The 20,371-nt window shown below is 49.7% G+C and overlaps 1 protein-coding gene across 1 annotated transcript; it reads left to right on the top strand.

Annotated features, from left to right (window-relative positions):
* Nucleotides 1-633: 633 nt before the first annotated feature.
* On the top strand, nt 634-19,510 carry SHMT1 (serine hydroxymethyltransferase 1). Its single transcript, XM_084818135.1, has 12 exons — nt 634-762; nt 4,936-5,060; nt 7,531-7,676; nt 10,419-10,534; nt 11,883-12,043; nt 12,936-13,017; nt 13,505-13,717; nt 14,954-15,070; nt 15,329-15,451; nt 17,335-17,451; nt 18,403-18,513; nt 19,167-19,510. The coding sequence occupies exons 2-12, from the start codon at nt 4,959-4,961 to the stop codon at nt 19,337-19,339; spliced, it is 1,461 nt and encodes a 486-aa protein (XP_084674261.1). The 5' UTR covers nt 634-762; nt 4,936-4,958; the 3' UTR covers nt 19,340-19,510.
* Nucleotides 19,511-20,371: the final 861 nt, after the last annotated feature.

Below are 20,371 nucleotides of genomic sequence, written 5' to 3' on the forward strand. Positions count from 1 at the left end.
ACTAGAACCCGGATCTCCCAGCTCCTAGTCCAACACTCTTGCCGCTACACCACACTGGCCTATAAATCTACAGCGGCCCTCCCCAACCTGGGCCCCTCTAGGTGGGTTGGACTACAGCCCCCATCGTCCCCATCTGGAACGGGCCCTGCTGATCGGGGTGATGGGAATTGTAGTCCAACTGATTTTTTTTCAGGGCGCCGGGTCGGGGAAGGTTAATCCAAATAAATCAGCATTGCGTTGTGAAAAGCTGCTCTCTGTCGGAAGGGAAAGGCGCTCTGAGCAAGCCCAGGTACATCTCCCCCTGAGGTCATTGCTTTTGTTAAACAAAATTCTGCGCAGGAAAAACACGCACTCTGCACGCACCCAGAGGCACTGAGCCTGAGCTGCCCAAACTGTGACGCTCGAGATGCGCAACGCGGGCGGATCAAGCCTCCGCCCCCGCCGACTCCTCCCAGCCTTTGGGCCGAAGGCGCTCGGCGGGATGAGGGCGCGCGCTCCCCGCGCGCCGCGCCGTCCCGAGCCAGCCCGAGCGTCCTCGACCAATGGCGTGTACGGCAGAAAGGGGAGGCCCGGCTCGTTTCCCCCCGATTGGCTGTGCCGCCTGGCGGTGGAATCCCCCGGAGCTCGCCCGCTGATTGGGTGCGGCGCGGGGCAGAAGGTGCTGAAAGTCCCGCGCCCCGAGCGGCTCGCCTGCGAGGACTGGAGCCCCGCGCGGGAGGGAAGCGCCTCCTCTTCAGGGACTCCGGCGCGTGGAGGGATCCAGTGAGTATGGGGCAGTGGGGGGGCTGCTTTCTCCCCCTCTGCGAGATCGCGGGCCCTTATGGGCCCACTTATGTCTGCCCACTTATTTCCCCCCACTGTGCCTTCAGCAGCAGTACTACAGGCAGAAACCCAACAGGTGAAACCTGCTGCCTCCCATCCCCCGGGGAAAGCGACACCTGTTGCATTTGCAGCCTGGCGCAGAGCTCTTAAAGGACAAGCGACGTATGTCGTATTTAGGTCCAGGAGTTGCTGCTCTGGCAGGAGGTTGATCTGAGGGGGATTAGCCTGCTGGAGGTAGAGGGGAACAGGATGAACTTCCTCTTTGCAGCTGACTCTTCTTGCAGTTGGATCTTGCTGGGTCTAGCAAGGGAACGGTGACGTTTAGATCTTGGACTCGGTAACATTTTTCTAGAATAGCCTGTCTTTCTCCTAGCTCAGTCCTAGACATGTCTACTTAAAATTAATACATATCTACTTAAAATCGCTCCCAGGTAAGTGGTTATGGGATTGCCACTTCAATTGCCTACCTCACAGGGTTGTTGTGAGGATAAGTGGGTTGGGGGGAATACTATTTATAGCTACCCTGAACCCCTAGGAGTAAGGGTGGGAAATAAAGCTAATGAATAATAATGACAATGACTAATATCAAATCAGCATAAAAATGCATCAAATTAATATCAAAGATCCTTCAAATTGATATCCAGTATCCATCAAAAGGCCCATGCAGTGTAATTCTAAGCATGTTTACTCAGAGGTAAGTTGCACTGAGTTCAATGGCGCTTACTCATACAGAAGGCCATATATAGGATTGCAGTCTTCTTGGGATACTCCAACCAGCCCCTTTCCAGGATCAATGACCCTAAGTATGTTACTCAAATAATGAGGAGGGGTAGTCAAGCTGCTGTATACTCCCTTTAAACCAGGGCTGCAAAATGTAATTAGAGAGATCAATTTACCACAAAAAACCCCTAAAAGGATGCCCTTAACATTAAAAAAAAAAACATTATCGTTACAAGTACTTCTAAAAACTGCAGATGGCTGCCACCATCTTCTAAGGATGCTTGCTAAGAAATACATGTGCATCAGCTAAAAAACAAAAGGAGAGTATAGTTCTTGCTTCCAAAATATTATTTTTACCCATATGCAAATGTAATCAGTAGATTAATCAACTAAAACGTATGCAACTGATCGATTAAGATGACTTTAATCGGGTGACATTCCTACTGCACTAGTTGTACTGTCCAGCCTTGGTTAGCGGGGGTGGACAGCTCCCAAAAGAATAAAGCAGGAATATATATTTAAATTGTGATTGTCACAAGTGACCATTACATATGTGTTGCTTCCTACATGAAAGTGCTTTTGGTGTGAGAAATGTTCTTGAAGTGGCTTCAAAGTCCTGCCTGCACCAGCGGCTTTTCATGAGGTCTGATGCTCCTGAGAAAAGGTGTGGTTTGTTTACCTCTCACGTGTACTTATATACAGGAAGGATATTCTCAAACAGCACTCTCTAGAGCAGCCGTCCCCTGCCTGGCACCCTCCAGATGTGCTGGACTACAACTCCCATCATCCTCAGCCAATATGGGGATAGTGGGAGGTGTTACCCAACACATCTGGAGGGCACCAGGTTGGGGAAGGGTGGTTCGACGCCACAGTTTAGCACTGAATCAGCCTTGGTTGCCCTGACAGATTACCTATGTCAGGAGAGAGATGGGGGAATGAGACCCCGTTGATTCTCCTTGATCTTTCAGCGGCTTTCGATACCATCGAGTGCAATACCTTGCTGGACCAGCTGGTTGGGTTGAGGTCAGGGGCCATGGTGATGCAGTGGCTCCGCTCTTCCCTACAGGGCTGGCTCAGAAAGAAGCGCTGGGGATTTCTGCTCGACCCCATGGCATTTGAGCTGTGGGATCCCACAAGGTTCCATCTCATCCCCCACAGCTTCTAACATCTACGTGATGCCACTGCGGGAGGTGATCCAGAGAAACTAGAATAAGCCAGCTTTTAATACAGGGGTGTTGAACCTCTTTCAGCTGAGGGCTGAATGTAGTTTTGGAGAAACTCTTGGGGCTTCATTCCAGTGGTGGGTGTGGCCAAAGGCAAAAGGGGCCGGGCCAAAGGCAAAGGAGGTGTAGCCAAAATTACCAAAAATACCAGCATATTTTTAGCTTAAAGCTTTCACTGCTAGTTACTAAGCCTTTTAGACTGGGAGGAAGTATGCATAACTTAGAAAACCACCAAACAATTGACAGTGGGGCGGGGGGGGGGGCATCTGTGGAAGACAGGAGTGCCAGATTGTTAACCCGTGTGAGCTGGATTTGGCCCACAGGCCTGAGGTTCCACGCCCCTGTTTTCATACTTCCTGGGGAGGGTGTGGATGTAGTGGATCACTTTCCGCTTTGGCTCCTCTGACGCTCACAACATTCTTGACGTTAGACAATATTTCAAAATGGACTTTAGCTGTTTGTCAATTGCAAACGACATGCAGTTGCCCAATTAGTTCCACAGGGCCTTTTGCTATCCTTGGGGAATTAATGATTAACTGGGGCGGGGGGGGTCCTTCCCCCTCCCCCCCCCGTAAGACAGCCTTGGCTTTGTTTGTGCCTGTGAGACTGCAATTCCGACAGCTGCCATGATTGGAAACCGAGGTCAGCAGATGTGGGATGTCTCAAGTAGCCTCGGACAGGCTGGTCTGTCAGTCTCGCTGCCAGCGTGGTGACTGGCCAGCTTCAGAGTTTCCGGGGCCGGGAACAGCATGCCGCTGAATACCAGGCGCTGCAGAGTTACAGCCTTTTGGCTGTTGCACTCATGTCCACAAGATGCTAGAACAGAAGGAGCTTTGGTCTGATCGTGCAGGACTCAACGTCCCCCTTAGCTCAGGGGTGTCGAATCTTCCGCCCGTGGGCCAAAACTGGCCCGCTTGGAGTCCTAATTACTGGCCTACCTCAGGTCCCCAGATAGCCACGCCCCCAACCACGGACCTTAGTGATTTCCTGGCTCTCTCCATTCTAAAAGGTTGACATGGCTCTCCTAAGGCTTAGTGACTAACAGTAAGAGCTTTAGGCTAAAAGCAGCTGGTATTTGCGGCCCTGCACACCACTGGACTGCGGCCCCTGAAAGCTTGCCCAAACTTGTATCCGGCTCTTGGGCTGAAGGAGGTTTAGCACCCCTGCCTTTGCCATTACTGCTCAATGAATCCTCCATGTTCAGAGGCAGTATACTGCTGGATTTATTTCTTCATTTAAAACATTTGTGTCCCACCCTCTGTCATTAAGGCGTACAGATAAAATCAATTTAAACAGTATAAAACAATAAATAATTTCAACAGCTAAAAACATATTAAACCATTAAACAAGCTAATACCAATTACATTTTAAAACAATAAAACAGTGTGCTACTCTAGGGAATTCAATTAGCCCTCAAAAGGCTTTGGAAAAAAGCCATGTTTTTACTTGGCACCGAAATGAAACCAGTGTCTCCGTCAATTGGGCCTCCAAGGGGAGGGCATTCTTCAACCGGGGTGCCACAGCAGAGAAGGCCTTCTCCCACATCCCACCATAGTGTATGTCTTGCACTGGCGGGATGCAGAGGAGGGCCCCTCCAACAGATCTCAGTCTTTGGGCAGGCATATATAGGGAGAGGCGCTCCCTCAGATATTGAGGTCAGCTGAATATCAGTTGTTGGAGGGGAAACCATGGGGGAGGATTGCTGGCTTCCTGACCCGCTCACAGGCTTCCTATTGGGGCATCTGGTGGGCCACTGTGAGAAACTGGATGCTGGACTCAATGGACCTTGGGTCTGATCCAGCAGGGCTTTGTGCACGTGGGTGTCTGAATATATGTGGGGCTGCCTTTGAAAACAGTTCAGAAACTGCAGCTGGTCCAAAAGAGAGCAGCAAACAGGAACTGGCCAACGTGATCATAATATACCAGTACTTTTCCATCTGCCTTAGGCTCCTTGGAGAAAAGGTGGGCTATAAATGTAATAAATAAAATAATTAAATTTAATCGGTTGAGGCGCTCCTTTCTGAGGGGTGTCACTCGATGCTAAACTCATTCTGGGTTGCAAAAAGGCTTGGGAGAAACCATCCCCCCCCCCCATTTGATAGCATACATCTTCATTTTTAAGGCCTTGGAATTCTTCTACAATTCTTCTCTTACATACCTTTCCTTCCAGCCTCCCTATAAGCTCAGACTGCCATGGCCAGCCACGTCAGTGCTGGCGGAGAACACGTATCTAAGGCTCTCTGGGCCTCTCATAATAAGATGGTGATGGAGCCGCTGGACACCAATGACCCAGAGGTAAGAGGGCTTTGTGTTTGAACGGTGACGTCCACAGGGAGGGGATGGTATCGATTCTGGCAGAGGAAATAGAAGGACGGGACTTTGGCCGTTTGCCACCTCAGTTCTGAGCAACCAAGGGCAGGGGGGCAGCGGAAGGCTGAAGGGGGTCATTGACTCTTTAGTGTCGTGGCATTCATTGAGCGCACTCCAGCTGTCTCTGATGTAACCCTTCCACATTTACTCAGTTTTCAACCTCCTGCACGGATTGCAACGCAATGGGAGCTTTGTGTCCCAGAGCGTGGATCAGGCACTGCCTCTGGCCACCATGTACAATATAGGAATGAAAGTAATACAGGTCTGCCTTACAGGGCTTTTGTGAGTTCTTTGTTTAGAACAGGGGTGGGTAACCTGGGGGGTGTCTCCACCAGCAATTTACTCTGAGCTGGTTGCGTGTGGAGGTCGCTAGGGATACATGACGCTGTGGCCATCCAGCAGCCACCCTGGAACTTATCAGGAAAAAAACGGATCTCCTGAGACTGCTTAGGGTCCAGTTCTTTCCTTAAATCAGATTCTCCACGGTGCAGCTGTTGTGTGCCCCAGCCCTTGCATTTACCTCAGGTATGCTAGCCCTGCCCAGGGTGTGCCTTTCACCACGACCCCAGTCAAGGGGTGTTTCCCGTCCCCTGTGTTTCCCAGTACAAACCAATTAGTGTGTACTCAGAAGTAACTCCCAATGAGGCTTGCGCACATCAGAATTTACAGAGATCCCCCTGAATTGAAATACAGTTTTTAAAGCATTGATTCCCTGAAGCCTCCCTATAAAAGGCTTTACTGAACCTGCTTTCTCCTGGCTTGGTTTATTGCCTTAGGAAGTAACTACTTCATACGTTCGTTATGGAGATCCTGTGGTTAGAAAAGGGGCTGGTTTCCCATCTCTGTGTCCCCCCACCCTCTTTCCCAGCAGAAGCATATGTGTGTCTACTCAGAAGTAACTCCCATTGTGGTCAATGAGGCTTGCTCCTGAAATGCAGGTGCATCTGGACTTTCAGGGGAAAGATGGGAAGAGGGGGGGAAGCCTCTTTTATTAGTTAAGCAGCCCCTGCCAGTCAAATGATGTTCACTCCAACCCCCACCTGAAAGTATGTTCTGTGAAGCGATTTTTACTGGTGCAGAGCACTTGCTCGCAGAGCCCTGCATGGGCCAAAGCGCAGCAAAGCTGATTCCTTAAAAACAAAACAAAAAAAACGGTCCTCCTCCATTCGCTTCTCTTTCTGTTGTTGTGGAGACACGGTCCTGGAGCCCTCCAGATGTTTTGGATTGGAGCTCCCTTCAGCCCAGCCAGCCTAATGAAGGGGCAGGGATTATGGGAGCTGTAGTCCAAAACATCTGCAGGGCACCAGGTGGCCTTTCCCTGATTTAGAGTGTTCATACCCTGCCCTTCAAAAAGGTTCCCCAGATCAGCAAATGATAAAATACATAAAATATAATACAAAAGAAATAAACATTTAAATATATAAATGCGGGACAACAGCATGAAGTATAAAAGAGCAGCATAAAAACCAGACACTGGAGGAAAGGCACACAGTTAAAATGTGTGTTTGGGAAACAAGGATTACTGGGGAACCTTTCCGCTGCTGGTGTGCGTTGCAAAGAATCGGCAGGAAATTGGTAAAATTGGCAGGGCGCAATTGGAGCAGGGAGGTCAGGGCACCCTTGGGGGGCTGCATATGGCCAGTGGCCCATGGGTTGTGCACTCCTGATATTTGAGAGAGAGAGACACTTTGCACACCTGACGTGCTATATAAATGCTGTCACCCAATTAGAGTTATTTTAGTGTGCAATCCTTGTGTCATTGAACTAAGAGAGCTCACTTAGGTTTAGCTGATTACTCGTATGAATTTTAGTCAATTAACCAATTAAATCTGCATAAATTTGCATATGAGAAAACATACTTACTGTGTTTTTAGATAATGCCCATGTGTGGGTGTGGGTGTGTTTGTGATCGCAGAAATCATCTTAGAAGGGCAGTCCTTCTTGCCTCCCTGCTGCCAAGAAGGAATGCGTCATCTAAGATTGTGCTACTTTTTAAAATAAATTCTTAAAAATCTGCTGGCCAATTAATTTGGGGCACATTTTTGGTCGATCAAAATGTTTTTGATTGATTGGTCTAACCCGGGTTGTTGAACTTGAGGCCTGTGGGCCAAATCCAGCCCTTCACGTTCCTCCAATGGCCACTCACCCTTCCCCCCCGCCAACTGCTAATCATTTGGTGGTTGCCAGTAACTAAGCTTTAGGAGATGAATTTCAACATTTTGGTGAGTTTTGGTGTTGTACTTATAACCTCGTTACTTTACCTGTGTTTTATTGTTAGCTGCCTTGACCACTGTTTTTACTGGAAAGCTGAGATATACGTTTAGTACATAAACAAATGCAACCTTTCCAAGCTTTGCACAGATACAATCAGCGTGTGTTATCCTCTCTTGCCAAGGTCCATGACATCATCAAAAAGGAGAAGCGTCGGCAGAGGCTGGGCCTGGAGCTGATTGCGTCGGAGAACTTTGCCAGCCGAGCGGTGCTGGAGGCCCTGGGCTCCTGCCTGAACAACAAATATTCGGAGGGATACCCGGGACAAAGGTGGGTGTCCGAGGTGGGTCAGGGAGGGCTGAGGATTTGGTTTCAAGGCAAGACTGAGATCCTTTGCCTGCACCTAGCAAACTTCTCTGGGTTCCGTTGTGGACGTTGGACATGCTGACAAAGGGGCTCCTAGCTCTAACACGCAGCGCCTGGTCTGTGTCTGTCTCCAGTGCTGTAGTGGGGCTCGCAGGGGTGGGGCACTGGCACATTTTGATTCCCCTGTTTCCTCCGAGAGCGGCAATTCTCACAGTAGCCAGCAGTGGGGTGGAGGAATGAATTTTCCCAGCAACAATATATTATTCCATGCAAAGTATATATTATTCCCTGTTTCCATGCAAAGTATCTTGGGATAGCTTGGTCCGGAACAGGCAGTGAAGACCCATTCGCTTTCCCAGAGACCTGCTCCTGTTTGAGACAAAGACCGCTAGGACTGGTGTGTTGATATGGATCAACACAGCTCCCTGCAGTGTTGGGACTCTCCTTGGGGGTGTAGCTATGGGGGCTGTCAGGATGAGCACCTGCACGTCAAAATTCACCACTGCGCCACTGTCTGTCTCAACCCCCTTGATGCCTTGCGGAGCTCATTCGCACGTTTACGTAGCCGAGGACATGCAACTGAAACGCTTTTCAGTTCGTAGGGACCCAAGAAGCTGCCTTATACCAACTCAGAGCCTTAGTCCATCCAGCCCAGTATTGGCGACACTGACAGGCAGCAGCGGCTCTCCAGGGTTTCAAGCAGCATTCCTTCCCAGCCTTACCTGGAGGTGCCAGGGATCGAACCCGGGACCTTCTGCATGCAAAGCAGGGCCTCTACTATTCAGTTCTTGTTGTTGTGTGTGGAAGGGGCGTCTCGCCAGTTTCACTGGTTTTTTATTTAACTTGTGGGGCGTTCTCCATTTGCTTGCAAGTGTGCGCAGACTTTCACCCCGGTACTTCCTTCAACACAGGCCCTGTTTTAGGTGAACATTAGGAAAACTGCCTGATACCAGGTCGGACTCTTTATCCAAATGGCCCAGTATTGTCTCTGCTCTGACTAATAGTGCCTCTCCAGGGTCCCAGGCTGGATGAGTTCTTCTTCCCTCACCTCCTTCATGATCTTTTCAACTGGAGATGTCAGGGGCTGAACCTGCAGCATTCTGCATGCAAAGCAGGGGCTCTACCTCTGAGCTACGGTCCCTCCCTTTAAGTTCACATCAGTATAAAATGATATTTACAAACAGCTGTATGCTGGATCAGACCAAAGGCCTGTTTTGTCCAGCATTCTGTTCCCACAGTGACCAACCAGATGCCCCAATGGGAAGCCCATAAGCAGCACATGAGGGTAATTGCACCCTCCCGCCCATGTTCCCCAGCAACTTACTCTGTGTGCTGAACCCAGGGCTGATGGGGTCTTTGTTGTGACACTCATGGATTGATTCTGGTCAAAGAACTATGTTGTAATCTGTTGTCTGGGGATCTTTATTGGGACTGTAAAAGGCCTGTAGTTAATTACTGGAATTACCGCAGTAAAACGTTTTACTGAGACATGCGTCTCTGCATTGGAAAATCAGGCTCTGACACTGGTCATCGTCGTCGTCTTCTTCATCACAATCGTTTAATTTGTGTGCCGCTTTTTCACAAAAAATGCCCAAAGCAGCTAACAACACGACAACAATACAAAAGCAAGAAAGCATACCTATACATCGCGTACAGTAGCACATCATTACAATAGTAAACAGCCCAAACAATTCATTTCACTGATAGTAACACTGTAATATTTCAAATTAATTACAAAATAGGCAGTGTCGACCATTACAACACACAACCTCGGTGATTATTTATCAGTAGTGTGTAAGCAGAGCCAAATATAGCAAACCTTTCCTGTGCATTGAGGCATTAATAAACCATACGCATTGCCAGCGGCTACCCCAGGCGTACAAGGTGGGGAAAATAGCAACTAGGTTTCTTACAGCCTGCCGCACTTGATCTCTCCCATGGTCCACTCTCATTCTGGTCCAGTTTTCAAAGGTCCAGCAGGGACAAGGGTGGTGGTGGTTAGTCTCTTCCCCTGTGCTCTGGATGTTTCTGCTGCTGGATGTCATGAGCAACATTCTAGATCAGCCTTCCTCAACCCAGTGCCCTCCTGATGGGCTGGACTACAGCTCACACCATCTGCAGCTGAGGAACGTGGGAGTCGTCATCCAGTCCATCGGGAGGGCACCAGGTTGGGGAAGGCCGATCTTGATCCTCCTGATAAGTATCATTCTGGTGCTATTTTTATAAGGGGGTTGATTCGCACAAGGCTAAGTCAGCATATGGCAGCATTCAGTCACCAGATGGTCACCATTTCTTACTCTGCTTCCTGGGGGGGACGGGGAAGGTTTTAACAGTTGGTGAATAAGAGGGGTGGCTATTATGCCTCTCTGTTTGCTATGGGGAGTTTTGAAAGGTGCACAAATCTTCTGTGCTGCTGCCGCCCTCATCTAACTACTTCAGTGATATTTTTTTAAAGGATATTCAGCTCTCTGAATCCCATCAGAGGCCTGACACCCACATCCCTGGCACACCTCTCACCCACATCTCTACCCCAACCCCCCAACCCCTCACACACCCCTTTCCACCTGAGGTGCTGCACTAAACAATTCTGCTGATCATTTAGCGCAGTTCCATGAAGAATAAAGGTCAGGAGCCACTATTGTGATTATTAAAATGGCGGCTGCGCGTGCGTATGTGTAAGTAAGTAAAAACCTCTTTCCTTGTTAGATACTACGGCGGGACGGAGTTTGTAGATGAGCTGGAAAGGCTGTGTCAGAAGAGAGCACTAGAGGCTTATGGGTTAGACCCCCAGAAATGGGGAGTCAACGTCCAGCCCTACTCAGGTACTCCGAGACCAATCCTTAAACTGGGCATAGAGGGCTGTGGATAGCCATGGCTCATCTATGGGAACGTATTGATATAAATTGTGAACCTCTTGGGGCAGAGGTCTTTCCTCTCATTTCCTCTTGGTAAAGCACCATGTATGTGGATGGCTCTATGTAAATCACCAGCATTGTCATAATCTGTTTCTCATGTCCAAGACAACTGGGCCATGAATCCAAAGGTGGAGAACGCTTATCAAATCCCAGGCATTCAGATTCCAAAAAAACTCCTTAGGCCTCTAATTCCACAAGCTTAGGGGTACACACAGGAGAGAAATGTAGGTCCAAACGTGGTGCTGCGTTAAATGTGTGAATGCATTCAAATATGTATGGGGTTTTGGGGGTTTTTTTTAAATAGCAGCTATGGGGAACACTTGTCAGATTCAGGACAGACAACAGATCAGATCAGGACTACAGCATACAAAGAGGGAGGAGTTAACCCTTCCCCTTCCCTGCAGTGCTGATGAAAACTGATCCCAAAAGTTGTTGTCCTCCACTGGGAGGGAACCTGCTATTGGTACCAATAGGAACTTCCCTGCCTGGGTGAATAGCGTATTTGGATTTGGGGGGGGGGGTCTTGGAGACCATGGCGCAGGTCCCCAAGAAACCCTCCCTGCATACTGTGGTCCATATTGGGATCAGGGCCTCTCCCCTCCCAGAACTGTTAAAAGAACTAAAGCACAAAACACATTAAATGCATTCACACATTAATGGTTAATTTGGCATTTAGAGTTTGGTGGAAGGAATTGCCTTCCTGCAATTTCTTCCTCCCATCCCACCTTTCCAATGGCCAGACTGAAGGCAAAAAGGGCATGGCCAAAATTCCCCAAAGACCAGCACAGTTTGGTGTAAAGCTCTTGCTGCCTGTAACCAACCCTTAAGGGAGGCATTTCAGCCTTTTAGAGGAGGAAAGAACACACAAAAGCTGGGAAACCACCAAATGATTGGTGGCTGGGGAAGGAGGCGTAGCCAGCTGGGCAACCCCAGGGGCAGATTGGTACCTCAGGGGCCAGATATGACCCGCCGGCCTGAGGTTCAACACCCCTGATCTACTGCAACCAACCCTAATAATGTGTGCAACTGAAATAAATGCACATTTTCCCCTGTTCACCTCCATTGCCTTCTCTCCTCTTCCTCTGTCAAATTTTAGATTGCAGCTCCTTGGGGCAGAGACCTGTCCATTTGTACTTTGTAAAGTGCAGCGCTATATATATAAATAGATGAGTTCATTTTCCTCAGATTAAGGAGACACAACTATGGCCGGCTGCTTCTGCCCTGGGCTCAGTCAGGGCTCCCGTTTCTGTTTCAGGGTCTCCTGCGAACTTTGCTGTCTACGCTGCCCTAGTAGAGCCCCATGGAAGGATCATGGGCTTGGATTTGCCTGACGGGGGTCACCTGACGCACGGCTTCATGACGGACAAGAAGAAGATCTCAGCCACCTCCATCTTCTTCGAGTCCATGCCCTACAAAGTGAGCCCTGTTCCACGCCGGAGAGAGCTGGGTTCGAGGAAGAGCCGAGAATAGCACAGCCACTGGTCAAAACCAGCCTTGCAGGCACTGTGGTTAAGCTCAGGGGCTTTGGGCATGTCACTTTTCTCATTACAATCTCAGTAGCCCTGCAGTGATGACCTGCAGCTGGGGTCTCCTCTCGTGGCGCCCACCAGTCTTCCTGCCCCTCCTGGTTTTTATTTTTTTCTCTTAGGAATTTAAAAATTATTTTTGTAATCAAAAGGCTGGCATGCTGCAGCGTCCCAAGCCCTGCATAAGTATGAAGAAAAAAGCTTCTGTTTTCTGGACTGAGAGCGACTGATCCGCCCACGCGTTTGCAGTGGGTGAGGGGGATCAAAATGGTTTAAGGCAGAACAGCCACCCCCAACCCAGTGACCATGCTGGCTGGGGATGATGGGAGTTGTAGTCAGACACATCTGGAGGGCGCTGGGTTGGGGGAGGCTGTTCTAGGTCCCGCCTCGACCAGGGGGTTGGACTAGATGACTAAATCCCTTCAGATCCTGGAATTCTATGGTCTTAAGGGCCTGCGTTGAAGCGGGCCACACAGGACCGTGGGTTTGCATTCCCCGTGGTCCTTTCCTTGGCACAACACCCTGGCAGCTGACTCTTGTAATGAGAGCAGCAAGATCATGGGGCCTCCTGTAGTCTCTTGGAAATGTAATCTTAAGAAGTCCTTGATGGGCCCGGGGCCGGCTTCAACCCTTTGTGCAGTCAGCCTTCAAGGCCTGCTGGACTCTCAGAAGCCTGGGATGGGGGCCATCAGGATTAGGCCGCTGGTCCTCCTCCCCTCTCCATCACCCCCTAGCTTTGGAAGCTGGAAGCCTGCTGAGCAATTCCTTGTTCTCCTTATCAGGTCAACCCTGAAACAGGCTACATTGACTACGATCGACTGGAGGAGAATGCCCGTTTGTTCCATCCCAAGCTGATCATTGCAGGTAAGGAGCTGGGGGAGTGAGAGGCGCTCTCCGTGAAGATTAGGGGCCAGAACAGACGTTGCTTCAGATCTGTATCTAGGCACTGCATCTTGTTTTTCTTTCCCACTCTAGAATAGGCACAGGGGGCCCAGTCCAGATTGGGGCCATAGCGTGGGGTAGGGGGCACTTTTGAGATCTGGATCAGGCCCCCTTGCCTACTGTAGAGTAAAAATGAAAACAAAGACATCGCTGATTGATACAGATGGAAAGACATGTCTGTTTGGGCCATCAGTGCTGTTCGAAAATCCTTAGCTAGAAGTTGCATGCTTGGAACTAGAGTTCATTCCCCACGTCAGCAGGATTATTCCAGGATGTGGCCTTTTGGGAACCCCTTTGCTTCTCCTTACTGCCTTCCTCCATGCTCCCCTGCAGAAAAGTATGGATCACCTGCCCCTCAATCCTTTGGTAAATCGGGCCCAGTTGTCCTGACAGGTCTCTTCTGTCCTAGGCGTCAGCTGCTATTCACGGAACCTGGAGTACGCCCGCATGCGGAAGATCGCGGATGAGAATGGGGCATACCTGATGGCCGACATGGCCCACATCAGCGGCCTGGTGGCAGCCGGCGTGGTGCCGTCACCCTTTGCACACTGTGACGTGGTCTCCACCACGACCCACAAAACCTTGCGAGGCTGCCGCGCCGGAATGATCTTCTACCGGAAAGGTGAGGGCTGCAGTGTCAAACGAAGGCCAGTTATCCCCAGACCAAGATGCCCATAGAGCAGGAGTGTGGAACCCCAGGCCTGGGGGGCAGATCCAGCCCTCCTGAGCTGACTCTCTGAGGCGCCCCAAATGGTACCGCCCCCTTCCTTTGGCCAAACCCCCCTTCCCCTGACCACCTATCACTTGGTGGTTCCCCGGCTTTTGCGTGGTATTTTCCCCACTCTGTTAGGCTGAAATGTATCTCCTAAGGCTGAGTTACTGGCAGCAAGAGCTTTAAACTAAAACAGGCTTGTGTGCTTTGTATTTTTGCCTTCACCCCTGTTAAGGAAACATCCAAGGCAGGTTAGGCTAAACAGTCAGGAATTTATCAAAGCACAGACACAGCTGATGAGAGTCAGTTGAAACCAAGTCTCCCCAAATACAAAAAACAAGATGCACTTATACAAACCGTGGGTTGGAGAACAAAGAAAATACACTGTGCGTGCTCAAGAGCTAATTCAGCTCAGCAACGGTCTTATCAGCACAGCTGCCTGCTTCTCCTCGGGGATGAGCTACTGTGGTGGACAGGAGTTTCCTGCTTATAATGAGCAAGTTACAATTACCTTCTCATGGGCAGACACATTCTCTCAGTCCCACCAGGCACCTTGCCTGAACCAGACTACTTACAAGTCCAAGTCAGGCTTACCTTTGCACCCCCTTTGCCTCCAGGCCTGCTCACCAGTAGGACGCAGCCCCCAAAACCTGAGGTCTTTCCAACTGGAGGGGCCGGGGATTGAACCTGGGACCTTTTGCCTGCAGAGCAGGGGCTCTGCCACTGAGCTGCAGAGGCTGAACACACAACACGCTTGCCCAGGCTGAGTGGCTGAGCGTGGGTTGCTGTTGAACCGTGCCTTGGCGTGTTTTGTGACCAGAGAACATTTTCCGCAGGTGACTTGTTAACCATGCTGTGTCGTGTATTTTTCTCAGACAAGCCACCTTGAGAACCCATGGTTTGCTATTGGATCGTTCAGGGAGGTTAACAAGCCACCCTGCAGAAAATGTTCTGCATTCAGACAACATGCTACCCCAGAGTTCAACAAACAATCCATGGTTCAACAATAACCCACTGTTCGAACAGCCCCGCAGTCTCTCTCCACGTCGGCTTTGTTTGTGGCTGATTGCCTTTGGAGCTCAGCACCCGACTCCAGACATCCGCAAGGTCGTAACCAGTGAGATCAGTCCCCCTCCTTCCCTTCAGGTGTCCGCAGCATGGATCCAAAAACCGGGAAGGAAATCCCCTACAACCTCGAAAGCCTCATCAACCAAGCGGTGTTTCCCGGTCTACAGGGTGGGCCCCACAACCACGCCATTGCAGGTGAGAGCCTCCCTAAAAAGAACCTAATTTAGATCCTGAAAACTGTGTGAGGAAACCTTCCTCCGGCCGGCCTCTGTGCAGCCCAGGCGCCTGTGCATTCTCTGTGCGAGCCGCTCTGAAACCATCCTTTTGCAACTCAGTTTTTTTTCCAACGCTGAATCTTTCATGAACCTTCTCCAGTGTGCGTACATCACTTGCACTTAATGCCCCCCACCTCCGCCCTCGCCCTGCACACACTTTCTCCCTTTTTTTGGCCAGGGATTGCCGTTGCTCTGAAGCAAGCCATGACCCCGGAATTCCAAGCGTATCAGAAGCAGGTCGTCGCCAACTGCAAGGCGCTCTCAAAGTCTCTCAGCGGTCTGGGATACCACATCGTGACCGGTAAGAAGCTGCCACGATGCGCGCCCGCCTCTGCAGTCTGCCTCTTGCTGCTGCAACCACTTAGGGATTTTATTATACTTAGCGGTATATAAATATCACAAATAAATAAGTAGATAGAGATCCCAGGAAGGCGACTGAGGGTGATTCTGCCTTGTGCCAGTTGCGGACTGAGCTGCCAGGAAGGGCCCCCACTCTACAGGCAGGTTGTCACAGCCACACCTTTTTCGTAGAAGCGAGACTGTGAGCATGAATGTTTGCCACGCTTCAGTAAATACTGAATATGGCCACTCAGGGGCTAGAACTGGGGCAGAGTCTGCCAGCTATTCGTCTCTGCTTTACAGAAACGTAGCTTGGATCACTTATTTGAGCCATCTAATTGGATTTATATCAGGACTTTTCTTGGGTGTCCAATGTACTTCTTGGCAACAACCCTGTTAAGTAGACCAGTGTCAGGGGTTCACAAACTTTAACTGGTCTCTGGAGCCAGCTGAAAATGTGTGGCTGCTGGGACCACATCCCTTGTGCTGTAACTCCAAAACAGAGTGAGAGTTCTGGGGCAATCTCCTGCTCCCCTCCCCATCTGCAGGTTTGGGGTTTGGAATCTGGAGTCATTCCTGGAATCATGTTGTGCTTTAGGATGCTCTACACCAGCATTCCCCAACTCGAGTCTCCCCAGATGTTTTGGACTACAATTCCCAAGATTCCTGATCATTGGCCATTGTGCCTGGGGCTGATGGGAGTTGAAGTCCAAAACATCTGGAGGGCAGCAGGTTGAGGGAGGCTGCTCTCCACGCCTCAGAAGCCCTGGCTTCGTCGCCTGGAAGGTGACGGCTCATCACATTCGCCAAAGGACGCTCGCCACAGTGAGCATGGTGAGTGGGACCGTGGGCCTCTGCCAATGTTGCTGTTCTGTTTTCTATTTATTATTGGGGTGGTTCTGATAGCCACTTGGGTTCCTCTCAGGAAAGAAAAGCAAGTTAAAAATATTAAATAGAAAATTAAAATTCCTTGAGAATGATCTCTTAGATTTCTTAGATCTCTTAGAGAGAAAGCTTGAGAAATTCTACTTTTGAGAATTCCAGTATGAACTGCCATGATCTGCAGCTCCCATGCTAAAGTACAGATCAGAACTTGGTTGCCTGTCTGATCGTGCACTTCCCAAACGTTCTGATGCAGTTCTTGACTCCAGAAAATATCAAAGGATGTTTAAAAATTATGCCTAGAGATGTTTAAGCAGAAAAAAATAAGTGTAAAAATACATATTTAAATTAACATTTTTGAGTGGATTTTTTCTTTGTCTTTTTAAAAGCGGATTAATGCAGAGATGGGATGGAATGGAGTTACGGGTGAACACACGTAAAAGTGATGTGGACGGGAACCAAATGGATTCACCAGTCCTAAGGGACTTAAGAGTTGAAGTCCAGCACATCTGGAGAGCACCAGGTTGGGGAAGGCTGACCCACAGACTTCACAGTCCATGCTCTTAGGGCACAATCCTATGGATGTTTAGACAGAAAGAGGTTTTGTGTCTAAACTTGCCTAGGATTGCACCCGTAGAGACATAACCATGAACCCAATCCTTACCGGGCTTGTTTAACTGCTCTCCTGCTCTAAGTATGCAAGCATTCTTGGTAAAATACTTTTATTTATTTATTTGAAGCATTTTTATCCTGCTTCTCAGCCAAAGGGTCCTGGAGAAGTTTATATGCAATCAGTAAAACATGACCGTCCCTGCCTGCAGGCTTACAATCTAAAAAGGAAACGACACACAAGGAAAAAGGGATGGGGAGGGAAGAGGAAAAGATGCTCCCTTCTCCCTCACCATCGTCACAAATTCCAGACAGCACGAGTAAATCGCTGTTACATTTGGCGTTTCTCCCCAGGTGGCTCCGACAACCATTTGATCCTGGTGGACCTGCGCAACCGAGGCACGGACGGCGGCCGAGCTGAGCGGGTCCTTGAGCTCTGCTCCATCGCGTGCAACAAGAACACCTGTCCAGGTGAGGGTGGCGGAGGCAGAGGAGGCCCTGTTTGTGATGCTTTGGGTGGTGAAACATGCCCTGCAGCATGCTGCCAGGAGGTGATGGGAGTTGTAGTATGACACAGCTGGGAGGACACCAGGCTGGGGGAGGCTCTCCTAGGAGGACAGGTAGGATGTGTTTACTAAATGAGCCCCTGAGGTGCTGTGCATTGCACGTCGCCTTTTAAAAATGGTTGTAAGCCGCTTTGACGTACTATTCAAACGCAGACTTGGAATTTTTTTTTTAATGTGTGGGGCAGTTGCTGTCCGCCACCCAAAAAGCAGAGCTCGCGTGTCCTCTAATCAAGGCCTCCCATCTTCCTGTGCTACTGTCAGGCCAGGGAAACTGCTTTCTACTGAGCTGGACCAACGGTCCATCTCACCCAGTGAGTTTATCCTAGCTGGCAGCGGTTCTCTGGGGTCTCAGGCAAGGAGGGTTTTTTTCCCAGCCCTGCCACCCAAGATCCTTTTAATGGATTGAACATGGGGCCTTCTGTGTGCAAGGCAAGGCACGTGCTCCAGCCCCCAAAGGGTTCTTGCTTAATTAGTTACAAACCGCCTTATCCCAGTTCAGAGCCACTGATCCATCTAGCCTGGCCCGGCCCTGCCTACTCCTGTGGGAAGCACACTTCAAAGCTGAGAAGGGGCTTCCCAGAGCTGCAATCCCTTTAACTGAAGTTGCCAGGGGTGCAACTTGGGATTTTCTGCAGGCGAAGGAGGGGCTCTTCCCGCCAAGCCACGGCCCCTCCCCATTTCTAGAGAAATTTAAGGCAAACAGACAAGTAACAACTTGGCAATTAAAAAATGCCAACTGGGAAAGCCAAGACTTAACGACTGCCATCAATTTTCACAGAATTCTCTATTGCAACCTTAACTCTGGCCAGCGTTGAGTTTCGTTTGATTTAACCCATGAATTCTTCCATCTTGCTAGGGGACAAAAGTGCTTTGCGCCCCAGCGGCTTGAGGTTGGGGACACCGGCTCTTACCTCCAGGGGATTCTTGGAAGAGGACTTCCAAAAAGTTGCTCACTTCATTCATAAAGGTAGGCAGCGTTCATGTGTGCCCAGTGGCGCCACCAGGGCTGGATTGCAGGACATAGGTCTGGGGCTCTGCAGCCCAGGAGGGCCCTCTAATGACCCTCTGAAGCCCGCGGCAGTTCCTCCTCCTCCTCGCTCGGCCTGACTAGTAAGAGGAAGTCCTGCAGCAGCCAGCTGGGAAAGGCTGCAGGCCTCACAGCATGCAATTCTAAAAGAACCCTTTTCCCCCTTAAGGTTTGAGTAGCAGCAATCTGAACCATTCCAATGCTGTGTTTGTGTGGGGACACGGCCAATGAGGACACAGGAGCGGCAGAGGGGTGTCTTCATGTCGCTCCCACTAAGCTTCAGTCCCTCCACTCCAGGGCAGCAGAACCTCAGGCCCAAATCCAGCTCTCTGGCGTTGTTTTATTTCCCCTTGGTGGGTTCCCAGCTTCCTAAAAGGGTGAAGTGCTTCTCCGAAGGCTCAGTTACCAGCAGGAATTTGGCCCTCGGGTTGAAAGAGGTTCTGCACCCCTGCTGTACACTTATACTGAGGTTTTGGTAATCTGTCGAGCTAGTAAGCTGATAATTCCTGACTCCGTTGATAGCCCCCGTCAGGTTCTTTTCCTCTGCTGGCATGCAACAGATCTTAATCCAGGTGTCTGTATCGCCCATCCAGGTATTGAACTCACCTTGCAGGTTCAGAGTGACATGAGCCCCAAAGCAATGCTGAGAGAGTTTAAAGAGAAGCTGGTGTCCGAGGAAAAGTACCAAGCCCGCCTGAAATCTCTAAAGGAGGAGGTGGAGGCCTTCGCAGATTCCTTTCCGCTCCCTGGCCTGCCTGTTCTATAGGAGGCACCCACTCCCAATGGGCAAGGAAACCCACCCCGGGATGGCGGGGTTGTCTCCTGGCTACTTGGAAGCTTCTGCGGTCTTCTCCAGCTGCCCTCATGCAAACTGGATCTAGGAGGAATAAAGCCAGGCACTTCAAATACACCCCCCCACACACACACACACACAACACACACACTCTCCCCCTCTTCTTTACTGTTCATACAAGCAGGGGCTGCTTTGACAACTTGCTCTTTAACCAACCTCTTCCCCCCACCCCACTTAAAAAAAAAAAAATGGTGCAAGGATTACAGAGCTCAGAAGGAAACTGGCACACATCCAACAGAATTTAAAACCCTCCATTAACATATTATTACTAGTGTTAATGGACATCCCTGCAAGAGAGTGTTGAGCCGGGTCCTAAGAGATGGGCCCACCAAGTCGCTGTGGATTGAAATCTCAGGTCAACAAAGTATAGAATACAGGATTAGCCCCTACCAACAGTGACGCTAGTCTGGAAGCGGAAGAGAAAGTGAGAGGGTAATACTCAACTCTGCTGACCATGACATCCAACTCCCCTTAGATTTGACTGGACAAGTCAAATGTGTCATGAGTAGAGATGTACGAATTTTGTTAAATCCATCCCGTCTCTGTTTTGCAGATTTTGTTTCGTCTACTCATTGATGTAATCTGATTTTTCTCAATTTCCCAAACGTGTGTTCCTGTTGGAAACTGCACAGCTGCAGAAACACACCGCCACATGCATTTTCACGCATTAACCTATGGGGGGGAATGCGCATTTTCGGTCAATCCTCCCACCCCACCCCAGTATGTTTCGTATTTTGAACAACTAGATATCAGAACTCATTTGCAGATTTCTCTGACATCCTTAGTCATGAGTAGGGCTGAACTTAATTTTTGTGGGGTTTGCTCCCGCCCCTACTCCATTGAAACTGGCCCCTTTTGAAATGTAGAATTTCTAGTCTAATCAGCCAGCAATATGGACCCATAAAAGGCTGATTGTTTTGAGTTTGCTTCACTGGAGCAGTTAAA

Source organism: Heloderma suspectum, chromosome 12, assembly GCF_057233095.1.
Source record: "Heloderma suspectum isolate Gila_16-S chromosome 12, 16-S_ref, whole genome shotgun sequence".
Lineage (NCBI taxonomy): Eukaryota > Metazoa > Chordata > Lepidosauria > Squamata > Helodermatidae > Heloderma > Heloderma suspectum.